The sequence below is a fragment of the Diachasma alloeum genome, unplaced genomic scaffold, assembly GCF_001412515.2.
Source record: "Diachasma alloeum isolate Michigan unplaced genomic scaffold, Dall2.0 Dall_scaffold_00310, whole genome shotgun sequence".
Lineage (NCBI taxonomy): Eukaryota > Metazoa > Arthropoda > Insecta > Hymenoptera > Braconidae > Diachasma > Diachasma alloeum.
Genome location: NW_021680449.1, coordinates 445800 through 458695, shown reverse-complemented (window position 1 = coordinate 458695; position 12896 = coordinate 445800). Strand labels below are relative to the sequence as shown.

General features: G+C 42.4%; 1 protein-coding gene across 1 annotated transcript in view; it reads right to left on the bottom strand.

Annotated features, from left to right (window-relative positions):
- Positions 1 to 521: 521 nt before the first annotated feature.
- LOC107039897 (splicing factor YJU2) overlaps positions 522 to 12896 on the bottom strand; it is a 74319-nt gene continuing 61944 nt past the window's right edge. Inside the window, exon 2 of the mRNA XM_015259762.1 lies at positions 522 to 1664. Coding sequence (XP_015115248.1) covers positions 615 to 1664 — 1050 coding nt within the window. The 3' untranslated portion in view covers positions 522 to 614. The remainder of the gene's footprint in view (positions 1665 to 12896) is intronic.

Here is a 12896-nt window from a genome sequence, read left to right as displayed (position 1 = left end):
CCAAAAATTACACATTTCATAAGATACAACGTCGGCACCAAGAACACTACACATTGATTCCCGTGCTTCAGAAGCATTTTTCCCTTGTTGGAATTCGTATAATGCATTTTATAATGCAGTGCCGAATGTGCCATTTATCAGTTGCCATCGTAAACTCTGCTATTCTGAAAGGTTATGTAACTTACATAGACTTGTCGTTTCGTGTTCTGAAATCTTTTGTCCGATCCTTTTAAAACCAGAAAAGACCGCGAATATATTTCTATTTTAAATATGATTGTAAGCTCGAAGAAACAATCTGTAAAAATTACGTCACACACCTAATAGTATATTTCAGTGGTCCCAACCTGGGTATCTACTAACCTTGCTTGTATCCCTGTTCTCACCCCCGAAAATGAAGGAAAAGATTTTACTGGAAGGCCTATAGGCCTAAACCTTCGGATCCGGGCTTCTATGGGCGTCTGTATTCTGTACCCCGTATAAGAGATTATTAGAATACAAATCTTCGATACTTATTGCCCACATTTGTATTTAATCGACTTTTATTCATCATAATTATTTCCCAGTCGTCTTCACAATTCATAAAAAAATATGTGTAAATTAATCAATCTATTTGATTAACTATCTTCGTAGCTACTATCATCATCACTGCTTCTAGAGTATGCGCCGAGCAACGACAATCCATTCTTATTATTCCCGTCGCCATTCAAACCCCCATTACTCGAATTGCTTGGATAATTAGTCCCATTTTGTAATTTAATCTTCGAATCCTTTTCATTTTGTCGAGCAACAACAATGCCTAAACTCTCTTTTTTTTTAATCAAATGATCGCTCGTATTTTGAAGTATAGTAGAAGCCGAGGACCAGCTCCTGGGACCTTCCCCGGACGAAGATGATGATGTCACGGCGCTGGGTTTCGTCATGATACTCTGAATCGTTAGACCTGCTTTATCATGGGATTTTGCACTGGAATTTACAGCAGTCCAACTCATCCTCTGCATCTTCTTCGCCCTTTTCGATGTCCCTCCGGATTCATTCAGCTCAACAATCTCCTCTTCTAAAACAGTTCCAGTCAATCTTTTCTTACTGAAGACAGATTGAACATATTCCTCATCCAATTCCTCCTGCTCTTTAATGGTCCTCTGCCTGGCAGCCTCGGTGTTATACTGCTCCAGCATCTCATCATAATTAATCGTTTGTTGTCGTCTGTTCAGGTCCTTCAACTCCTCCAAAGACTCGAGTAGTTCCAATTCCTGTTTGGATTGGTGTGTCCTCTTTTCTAATAGCTTCATGGGATTTGTCGCTTCCTCCTCCTTTTCCTCGTCCTCCTCCCTCTGAGCCTGCTCCTCAGCTAATTTTAACGCCATAAAGTTCCTTGTCGCTCCCGCCTCGATCTCGTAATCAGTGTTTTTTGGATCTGTTTTGAAGGATATCTCCTGGAGACATCTCGTGCACTTGATGTAAAATCGATAAATCCGTATCCCGAGGTAATCGTCACCCTCGACGTCCTCCTTACGAGCATTAAATTTTTTTCCTTTGTAGATGTATTCTCCACAGGTTTTACATCTCATGTTGAAGGGGGCCATCAAACGCACCGTGTATTGTCGATTTTTGGCGAGCTTCATGCGAGGTATTTTCGAGGGATCAAAATCCGGGGGGTAGTATTTCTGGAAAATATTAATTTTAGTGAGCAATCAGATAATAGTTTTCCCCATAGAGGTAAGCAGGGCGAAAAAACGGCCATTTTAAGGGGAGACTATTATGAGTTTTTAATTAATTATTTATTATTCGTTTGCCCCGGAGGCTCAAAATTTTAAAAATAATCCAGAGGTCTAATTTAGGAATTACAAAGTTTTTTTTCAACGTTTTTGGAAACATGTGTACAATAACAATTATGAGGTAGTTTTTTAAAATTCGATACCTCAGAGCAAATTTCTTTTTTTTAATGTAATGAATAGCACCATACACACAATAGAACGGTGCTGTTTTCTATATTTAAAAGAAAACTAAATTAGCTGTGTAGAAGTCAAATTTCAAAAAAATAATTCGTAATTGTTATTGAGCAACTCTACGTCAAGTCCGAAATTTGAAAAAATTTCATGGTTCCGAGTCTCTTGCCGATTTTTTTTTAGGAGTACATGGGTCAAGCTCTTCTAAAATATTGAGAGCAATTCAATTTTTCTAAAACGAGTTATGATTTTTCCAAAAATTTCACATTTTTCGTTTGAATTTTGATTGTTTGAGAAAAAGGTGGAATAATTGAATTTATTCACTAGGATTCGAATTTTCATTTCCACACATTTGAAAGTACGTGAAGAAGCTTTAAAATGATCGCAATTGAACTCAATTTATTCAAATTTTGGAGCCATTATGGCGAAATCGAATTTTTTTCCAATCTGCAACTACTCGAAAACTTTTTTCTTTAATCTGCAATCATACGGTAATTTCAGGGCATAAATACCGATAGTTTCACAAAGGATAATACTTTTTTACAGTGGTTCTTCGTTAAACGAGTGATTGTTTTCGAAATATTCGTTTTCGAGAGCAATGCAGAAATGACAAAGGAAAAAAAACAGTTACCACCTAATACACGACTTTATAAATAAAAGTTGAAAAAGTGATTTAAGTCAAGCCATACTCCACTTCGGAACATACAATAATCCACCTGAACGGTACAGTAAAGGAGGGAACACTGAAGGTATATCCTTAGAGAACACGTTCTTCTTAACATTGTTCCTATATTTTTCATAGATAATGTTTATAATAGTCTCCAGCTATTGAAAAAAATACCAACTAACTGTACTGCATAGTTTAGGAGCCAATAAATAATAGAATGTGAGCTTCCAACACGCAAGGCATAGGCGAAACGGTGGTTCTGGGTCCTCCCGAACTCGATTTTTCCATCTTACGTGAAAACAATTCTTACAATGTTTTTAAAAGGCTAATACGTGGTAGATTGATATATTGTGAATACGGTAAATTTTTTGTAAAATGTTGTATTACCTATTTTCTGAGATATTAAACGCTAAACAATAGAAATTTCGTGAAAGCATTTCTTATTTGATTCAAACAATTAATTAACAAGTAATTTCTTATTCAATTCAAACAGTTATTATTGCCTGCATCATAACACATGAGGACAAAAAAACTCAATTACATATTGACTACAATAAATTAAGTAATTTAGATTTTTCCCCGGAAATCCATAGCGACTTTTGGATGCTATTGTCTTGGGGTTGTGAGGAGGTGAAATGAGCCCCTCACACAATATTTCCTCCTAAGAATTTCCCGCCCCCGTTGGTCACCCTCTTTTCCCCGTTACTCTCTCCAATTCCCCGCCCTCGTAAGTATTATTGAGTCTCTGAGAGTGACTACCAAGTGCACTGAGAACCTTGATGCCTTATCCACCAAGCTCGATACCGTTCAATCAGAACTCTCGGAAGTCAAGGCTAAGTTGTCAGCTCTGGATCAGCTTCCAGCCCTGGTCAAGCGTGTTGATGACGTTGAGGCTGTTGTGGCTGAGCAGTGTGAGGAGATCAGAAGCCTGAAGCAATCTGTCGCAGATCTAGCCACCAAAAGAGTGGACGCTGTAGAGACTGATGTCGGGGCACTGAGGGAGCGAGTCAACTTGGTTGAAGAGGAGCAGCGGCAGATGAAGGAGGATACAGCCAACTCTGTCTCAGTGTTTGCTGCTGCGTCAGCTGAAACGTCGGGAGCCGTCGTGGGCAGGGTGAGCTCTGTTGAGACGGTGAAGGAACTGGCTGACTCTCTAGCGATGATCAACGCGGAAAGGATGAGGCTTGTGTCGGACATCCTCATCTCAGGCCTTGATCCGCCTGCGAACTGTGACATGAGACAACTGTCGTTCGCTATCTTTCGTGCCGTGTCTTCCTCTATTCAGATGGATGACATTCGCAGCGTGCGTCCTCTTCGGGTGAGGCAGCCTTCAGCTGTGGATGCCGCTGATGATAGAGCTGTAGTTTCCTTAGTACCTACGAGCACGGCAGCTGATGGTGTCGCTAGGTCCTCATCACTTTTGGTGACAGTCTCGTCTGGTGAATTCGTTCGTAAGTTAGTGATCGCGAAGGCAAGGCATGGCAAGCTGCATTCGTCTCAGTTGTCAGCTGAGCTTGTGTCTGCCTCTGGAGCGACACTTCTCCTGCAGCCATCACTCATCAACATCAACGAGTTCCTCCCGCAAGATCTCCATAATCTTAGACGCGCTGTGAGGACTGCTGCCAAGGAGAGAGGCTTTCATACCTTCATTCGAAATGGAGCTGTGATAGAGAGCTGTTCATAAAGAAAAAGAAGGAGGATGCTGCAATCAGAATCTCATCGATGGCTGAATTAAAAATGGCGGGCCCTCAATAAACTCTTCTGCTTCTACTATATCTCCTGTCTCCAATCTTTCTCTTCCTCTCTCTTCTTTTTCTCAGTCTCCCGCTCCGCTTTCGCTAACTCATTCCTACCTTGAGCACAGTCAGGCGGCAGCCATGTTGGAATTGGAGGGTTTGCGTGTCTGTCATCTTAATGTGAACTCTCTCAGAGCTCACATTGAGAGAGTCAGGCTTTTCCTGGAATCTCGCCTCCATTTCATGCTATCGCCATGTCAGAGACTAAGCTTTGCCCTCTTATTGATGACGCTGTCGTTTTGCTGGAAGGCTATAGGCTCTTCAGGCGTGATCGCAATGTACGTGGTGGCGGGGTAGCTTTGTTCATCAATAACTGCTTCACGGTCACAGTTCTCGCATCCTCCTCTCATGTGTGGACTAAAAGACCTAGCTTCCCTGAGTATCTGTTCTGTGAAATCTCCTGTCACGGTGTCTTTCCAGTCTTTGTTGCAGTAGTATATAGGCCGCCACATGCTCCTTTCTTCCAGGGTAATGACTTCATCCCCTCTCTGCAGGGGTTTCTTCAGAATTATAGCTCCAAGGTCATCCTTGGGCATTTCAATGCCGATCAGCTGTCCATGAGCAACCCTGATGCGGCTCCGGTGCGTTCGCTTTGCTCCGCTTTTTCTCTGAGCCTTGTGCCGCACGGTGCCACTCATCATACTCATGACTCAGACTCCTGGCTTGATCTGTGCCTGATTGATCATGATGACACGCTTCTATCCTACTGGAAGACAGAGGCCCCCTTTGTGGATGGTCACGATCTTATCACTGCAACAATACAGGCTGTCCTGCCTCGCCCATCTGTGAGTAAGGACTTCATTTACGGGGATTTTGCCGCTCTGGATCTTGATGTGCTATTGTCGCAGCTTGACGGGAGTGACTGGTCGGTGTTCGATGGCCTGTCGTCTCCAGACGAAATGACTGCATGTCTGGGCGGTAATCTTGGAGTCGCCATGGATGCTACTATCCCGCTCAAGACGGTAAGGAAGTCCTCGAAGCGCAAACCGTGATTTACTGATGGGATCGTTGCTCTTGTAGCGAAGAGAGATCGCCTGTACCGTGTGTACAAACGTACTTACTCTCGTATCAGGCACTCTTAACCTATCGCACGGCTCGTGATCGTGCTCATCGTGAGGTTGAGGCGGCACGTCAACTTTTCTTCCAGCGAAGGCTGGAGCCTCTCTCTGACCCTTCGCTTATCTGGAAGGAGCTCAGAAGGCTTGGTGTGGTGACTGGGAATGACTCAACACCCGATTTCGATCCTGACGTCTTGAATCGTTGCTTTGCTGGAGTGTCCTTTGACGAGACGGAGCCTTCGCTGGATGGGTTCTTGGAGTCGGCTGAGCTAGGGGCCATCCCTCCTGCCGTGGGTTTCTTCTTCAGGCCAGTCACTGCTGATGAGGTACAGACGGCTGTTCGGCACTTCTCTACCGAAGCTAAAGGGACTGATGGGATTCCCAGGTTGGTGGTTGTGGCTGCCCTGCCGATTCTAACACCTTATCTAGTGATGCTCTTTAACATCGCTTCCGCTCGGTCCTGCTTTCCCTCTGAATGGAGGAGGTCCTTTATTGTTGCGCTTGGCAAGGTGAAAAACCCTGTGTCACCTAATGACTTCAGGCCGATTGCCTTGCTCTGTTTCCTCTCCAAGGTGCTGGAGAAACTTGCTTCCCAGCAAATCTCCGGCTTCCTTGCTGAGCGCTTCATTTTGGACTCCCTGCAGACCCTGTTTTCGTCCAGTCAATGGGACGCAGATGGTACTATTGAAACTGACAGACGACATTAGGACGGGTATTGACAGACGGCAGCTGACGATGCTGCTGTTATGCGATTTCAGCAAGGCGTTCGATTGCGTTTGTCACGTGTTGCTGCTGCGGAAGCTGTTAGGCTATGGCTTCTCAGCTTCTTCAGTGAAGTGGCTTGCATCATATCTGGGTGGTCGTTCGCAGGCTACACTAGGCGGGGCGAGTGGCTGTTCATCCTTCTGTCATCTGAACAGGGGAGTTCCGCAGGGATCTGTTCTAGGTCCTCTGCTATTCCTCCTGTTCATTAATGATGCTGGTGTAAACTTAGGGCCTGGAGTTCGGCATCTGATATATGCTGATGATCTCCAGATTTACCTGACCTTTCCACGTGAGGGGTTAGAGGATGCCATTCGCCGTATGAGCAACGCTGCTAACCGTGTGACAGACTGGGCTAATGCAAATCGGCCGAAGCTGAATGTGGCGAAGACGAAAGCCATCATTTTTGGCTCTAATGTCTTCGTTAACGATGTCTATTCCTTGCTCGGTTTGTCTGTCAACGTTGGTGGCTCTGCAATTCCGTTTGATACTTCCGTGCGCAGCCTGGGAGTGGTTCTGGATAACAAGCTCCCTTGGAAGGGTCATGCGGCGCACGTGACGCAGAGGGTTCACTCTGTCATGTACCGCCTTCGGTTCTTTAGAGCCAGTACACTCTGGGTTTGCGTAAACACCTCATTCAGGCTTTGGTGTTCCCCCTGATCGACTACTGCTGTCTCGTGTATGATGGTCTGTCTGGTGTACTTGCTACTGTGATTCAGCGTCTCATCAATATGACGGTTAGATACATCTTTGGGCTAGGGAGAGACAAGCACATCACTCCCTATCGTCTGCGGCTGGGCTGGACGACGTGTGAAGTGCGCAGAAAGTACTTCCTTGCGTGCCTCACTTACAAGATCTTCCGCTTTGGTCAGCCGGTGTATCTGGCTAACTTTTTTGTGGCCAGTCGGGCCGTGCGCCGGTGAGGGGTAAGGTGACTCCCCTTATGATCAAGCCTTTCAGGACTGAAACCATGCGAATCCTCCTTCCACGTGTCTGAGGCTTATTTATGGAACTCAATTCCCTCTGCAGTGCGGGACCCTCCCACACTGTCGTCTTTCCGATTAGCTGTGCGGAATTATCTGAAGGACAACTCTTGATACTTTTCCTACCCTTTGCTCTCCTTTTATCACTTTCCCTCCCTCTCTTTCCCTGTCTTCCTATCCCTTCTTATTCTTACACTCTTCCCTCTTTCATCGTTACCATTTCGCACTTGCTATTCATCCGTTTGTTTGGGACGCGCCGAAGCTTGCTTTTTCTGTTGCATATTGCTCCTTCTCATCTTACTCTGTATTTTATGTATCTATTATTATTAGCATGTGTTGTTTACTCCATGATATTCACTGTGATCTACCGTATACAAGCTTATGTGGTTTTACCACCATAATTTTGTACAACATAATGTACAGCAATAAACTCGATCAATCAATCAATCAATCAATTCCCCTCTCCATTGTGCCGAAGCCGAGGAAGCAACGCCGAAAACAAAACTTTGAGACAGGCCTTTCATTTTGTGATGAATATTCGACTAAATAAACAATCAAAAACACTAATTTGACTAAGGGCAGAAGGCCTACCCCTAGCGCGGCCTGGGTCAAGGGCTGCCAGGGCTCAAGAAATCCACTTTATTATAATTCAATACGACAAAATAATTAGTTAACTGGGCGCCAGTTAGTTTATCGACAACTCGAGGAGTGGAAGTTGGAAGACGAGAAAGAGAGGAAGAATTATAGGCAAGAAAACTTTTAATTAAGTAGTCAAGTAAAACGGGTTCTGGCACAACGTTTTTGGCGTCGACCTGGTCGTTGGGGCCCAGTAAGGGGGGTCAGATGAAAGTGGGTGGGTGGGTGGTTGATTAATTCGCGGGGTCGCGGTTTAATTCGCGGTTTGATTCGCGGGGTCGCGGTTTAATTCGCGGTTTGATTAATTAATTCACGGTTTTTCCCTCGAAGTGATGCAAAGGTTAATTAATTCGCGGTTTGATTAATGAATTCGCGGTTTTTCCCTCGAAGTGACGAAAGGGTTAATTAATTCGCGGTTTATTCACGGTTGGATTAATTAATTCGTGATTTTTCACTCGCAGTGATGGAAGGGTTAATTAATTCGCGAGGTTGCGGTGTAATTCGCGGTTCGATTCGCGGCGTCGCGGTTTAATTCGCGGTTGGATTAAATAATTCGCGATTTTTTCCCTCGAAGTGATGAAAGGGTTAATTAATTCGCGGGGTCGGGGTTTAATTCGCGGTTTGATTCGCAGGGTCGCGGTTTAATTCGCGGATTTAAATCGCGGTTTTGATTCGCGGGTTCTTTACTTTAAATACCTGAGGAGGGTCACAATAGTTTGCGGGGTGTACAGTTTTCAAATTCCTGCGATATCAATGAGTCATCACAGGAAGGGGCTAAAAGCAAAAAAATGGGTGCGGTTTGATTCGCAGGGTTGCGGTTTAATTCGCGGTGTAATTCGCGGTTTGATTAATTAATTCGCGATTTTTTCCCTCGAAGCGATGAAAGGGTTAATTAATTCGCGGGGTTGCGGTGTAATTCGCGGTTTGATTTGCGGGGTCGCGGTTTAATGCGCGGTTTAATTCGCGGTTTGATTAATTAATTCCCGATTTTTTCCCCTGGAAGTGATGAAAGGGTTATTTAATTCGCTGGTTAATCAATTTGATTCGCGGTTTTGCGTTACAAAGGACGTTCTCGGTGACCTAGTCAATCCACCCCGCGAGGAGGTGAGTGAAGGGGTTAATTAATTCGTAGCTGTATAAATCATAGAAGGGGCTCCTCTTCTTCTTCAAACATTGACACCTGGCTCCACTTGACATGTCTGAACTTGAGTTTTCCGGTACTTTCTCGTTTGCCCCCCCCCCTTCGTGTGAAATTGTTGTTGATAACAATATCAATATATAAATATTTATTTGAAAAAACATTTTCCTGTCACATGTCTGAACTTGAGATTTCCCGTACTTTCTCATCTGCCGCACCCCCTTCGTGTGAAATTGTTGTTGATAACGATATAAATATGTATTTTACAAGGAAGAGTTCAGGAGGGGAGGGATTATGTATATATGCAAAGGTAGAGGATCAGTCATCCAAAAACTTAGGTACCCCCACCAATTTGGCATAGTCCTCAACAAATTTTACACGTTGTAGTAGGAGGAGTTTCCGAAAAATCTTCATCTGCTGCAAACTGATAAGGATGGAAATGCATTGGAAGATGGCCGAACGCAATCTTTTGTTTACATAGACTTTTTCGGTTTATCTGGGAACGCATGTTGTACTCACAACCCTAAGAACATGATGTTTGACAAACTGGAGCAGAGTTTTCGAACCCTTTGATGTCCTATCCCACCGCAAAGATTAAATGTTATCCAGGACATTTTTCAGCTATTTTTTTTCCCACGAACAAAAAATGTTGCTATTTTGTTCATAATTTTCCATGAGTCACATGATTCTTTTTCAACCAATCACGTAAGATTTTACAGAGTGTACAAGCGTAGGCACACCCACATATGTATCTATATAAACAAATTTCACCTTGATTTTCCGCTAGTTCTTTAGTGTCTTTATCATGAACAACATGGATCCTAACGCGTGTAAAAGATTATTGAGGTCATTGGAGGATGCGTATGAAATAGTGAAAACGAATAGGAGACCCAGGGAAATTCAACAATGGCTTAATCACATCAGAGGATATTCGAAAGAAATTAATGCATTATTGAAGAGGAGTGCGAGTCATAGTGAGAAAAGACGTTTAACTCACATGTTAGGACGACTGAAAGCGTTCTACGCAAGATTCAGAAACTTGGAAGTGCTAGGAGGAGACTTAAGGGGTAATTTAACTGATAGAGTCCGATGGGAGGACTTACAAAGTGTTTTTGAGGGTCGTATGAGAACAGGAGTGATTATTAACGTGAAAAATCCAGACACACCCAAATTTTTAGATGATGCTAGACGAATGCTCTGTATACGTTTCAAAAATGCATTGAAACAAGAAGGAAATTTGAAAGTCAATGTAGTGTTAACGTGTAAATATGAAATTAATAGAGATGAACATCTCATTGAAGAAGAAAAATATTTCAGTACCAAGAATGAAATAATTCTTGATTCAACTGATATTAGGCAGTGGTTTGATGAACACATAAGAGAAAAACTTCTTGTGAAAGCGGATGAGTTCCAGGAAAGAGACTCAGGCTGGAGATTAGTTGACGTCATTAATTTAGAAGTGAACATAAATAAATATAATCCATTGCGCGGAGGATCTAGCTTCGTTGAACTACCTGAATGGATTAAAAAGAAACATGCTGTCGTGAACGTTCAAAATAAAGACGATGNGTGATATTAGGCAGTGGTTTAATGAACACATGAGAGAAAAACTTCTTGTGAAAGCGGATGAGTTCCAGGAAAGAGACTCAGGCTGGAGATTAGTTGACGTCATTAATTTAGAAGTGAACATAAATAAATATAATCCATTGCGCGGAGGATCCAGCTTCGTTGAACTACCTGAATGGATTAAAAAGAAACATGCTGTCGTGAACGTTCAAAATAAAGACGATGCCTACAGCTTCTTATGATCCATTATGGCCGCCCGCTGTAACGTTCGAAATAAGCAACGAACAAACTCATACCCCTCTTTCAGCACTGTCATGAAAAGCTTTGGTAACTTCAATTACCCCATGGCATTAAAAGACATTCCCAAGTTCGAGAAAATGAATGAATTGTCGATTAATGTATATGGAATCGACAGTGACGAAGAATCAGAGAAAAAATGGATTGTGCCCCTTTATTTGAGCAAAAATCTTCCAGCCACACTGCAAGAGGAAGAAAGAACAATTCACCTTCTCATGATTGAAAAAGAAGACATCCTCGATGGTGAACAGGAAAGAATTCATCACTATACATGGATCTCGAATTTGTCTCGTTTAGTTGGTACACAAATTTCAAAAGTTAAACGTAAAACACTCATATGTGACAGGTGTTTGTGTCACTTTTCCAAAAAAGAGGCTTACACTAATCATAGGGTAGATTGTGTATCGATCAATAAGTGTCCAATGATTTTTCCTCATCGTGATGAAAAATATTTGAAATTTCAACATTTAAAAAATCAACTGACTGTTCCATTTGTTGTCTACGCTGATACTGAGTGTTTATTAGAAAAAGTGCCCGATGACAATGATGTAAATACCAAAATATACCAAAATCATGTACCATTCAGTGTTGCATTTTATGTGAAATGTAGCTATGATAACTCAAAATCGAAACTCTCTATTTATCGTGGAAAAGACTGTGTAGAGTGGTTTATTGAGCAGCTACGTATTTTAGCTATAAAAGTTGATGCTGAATTACAGAGAAATGAGCCCATGAACTTGACTTTTGAGATGGAGCGAGCCTATAATGCAGCCAAAACATGTCATATTTGTGGCAGGGCATTCACCGAAAAAGCAGTGAAACATCGGGACCATTGCCACTTCACGGGAAAATATCGCGGAGCAGCTCATCCCGGTTGTAACTTGAATTACACAGAATCGTGTGTAATCCCTGTGATTTTCCACAATTTGTCAGGTTATGACTCGCACTTTTTCATTAAGTCCCTTGCGAGACAATTCGAGGGCTCTGTGACATTACTCCCAATTACTAAAGAGAAATACATTTCTTTTACAAAATCAGTCAAATCGACAAGAATCCACTTGAGATTCATTGACTCATTTCGTTTTATGGCAAGCAGTATCGATAAACTTTCTTCATATTTAGAAGATGAAAAAAAAATAATCACAGCCAGTCATTACCCTCAAAAACGACAATTCGAACTGGTTGTACGTAAAGGAGTTTTCTCATACGAATACTTGGATACATAGGGGAAATTAAGTGTACAACAATTACCACGGAAAGAAGAGTTTTATTCTCGACTGAATGATGAGCACATATCCGATAAAGATTACAACCATGCATGTGATGTGTGGAGAAATTTCAGCATCAGAACACTCGGTGAATATGCGGATTTATATCTGAAAACCGACGTATTGTTGCTAGCAGATATTTTCGAGAATTTTCGAGAGAGTTGTTTCACCGCATACAACTTAGATCCTCTTCATTATTATACAGCACCAGGACTGGCTTTTGATGCAATGTTAAAAATCACTGGAGTTCAACTGGAATTATTTCAAGACCCTGAGATGTTCCTTTTCATTGAGAAAGGCATTAGAGGAGGACTGTCGCAGTGTTCTAACCGATATGGAAGGGCAAATAACCCCTACATGGGTGCTAATGAGTATAACCCAGAAGAAGAGAAATCATATTTGATGTATCTAGATGTGAATAACTTATATGGAGCAGCAATGAGTCATCATTTGCCGAGTGGGAATTTCTGTTGGATGGAAGATTGGTCATCCCTCGACATCCTGAACATTCCGGATGACTCAGAGACTGGATACATCCTGGAGGTTGATCTGGAATACCCGTAGGAATTGCATGAAGATCATAAAGATTTACCATTGTGCCCGGAACACATAATCCCTCCAAACGGTCAGGCCAAGTTACCAAAATTATTAACCACGTTGAACTCCAAAAAAAATTATGTCATTCATTATAAAAATCTCAAACAATATTGTAGTTTGGGCTTAAAAATCACTAAAATTCATAGAATCTTGAAGTTTTCTCAAAACTCGTGGTTAAAAAA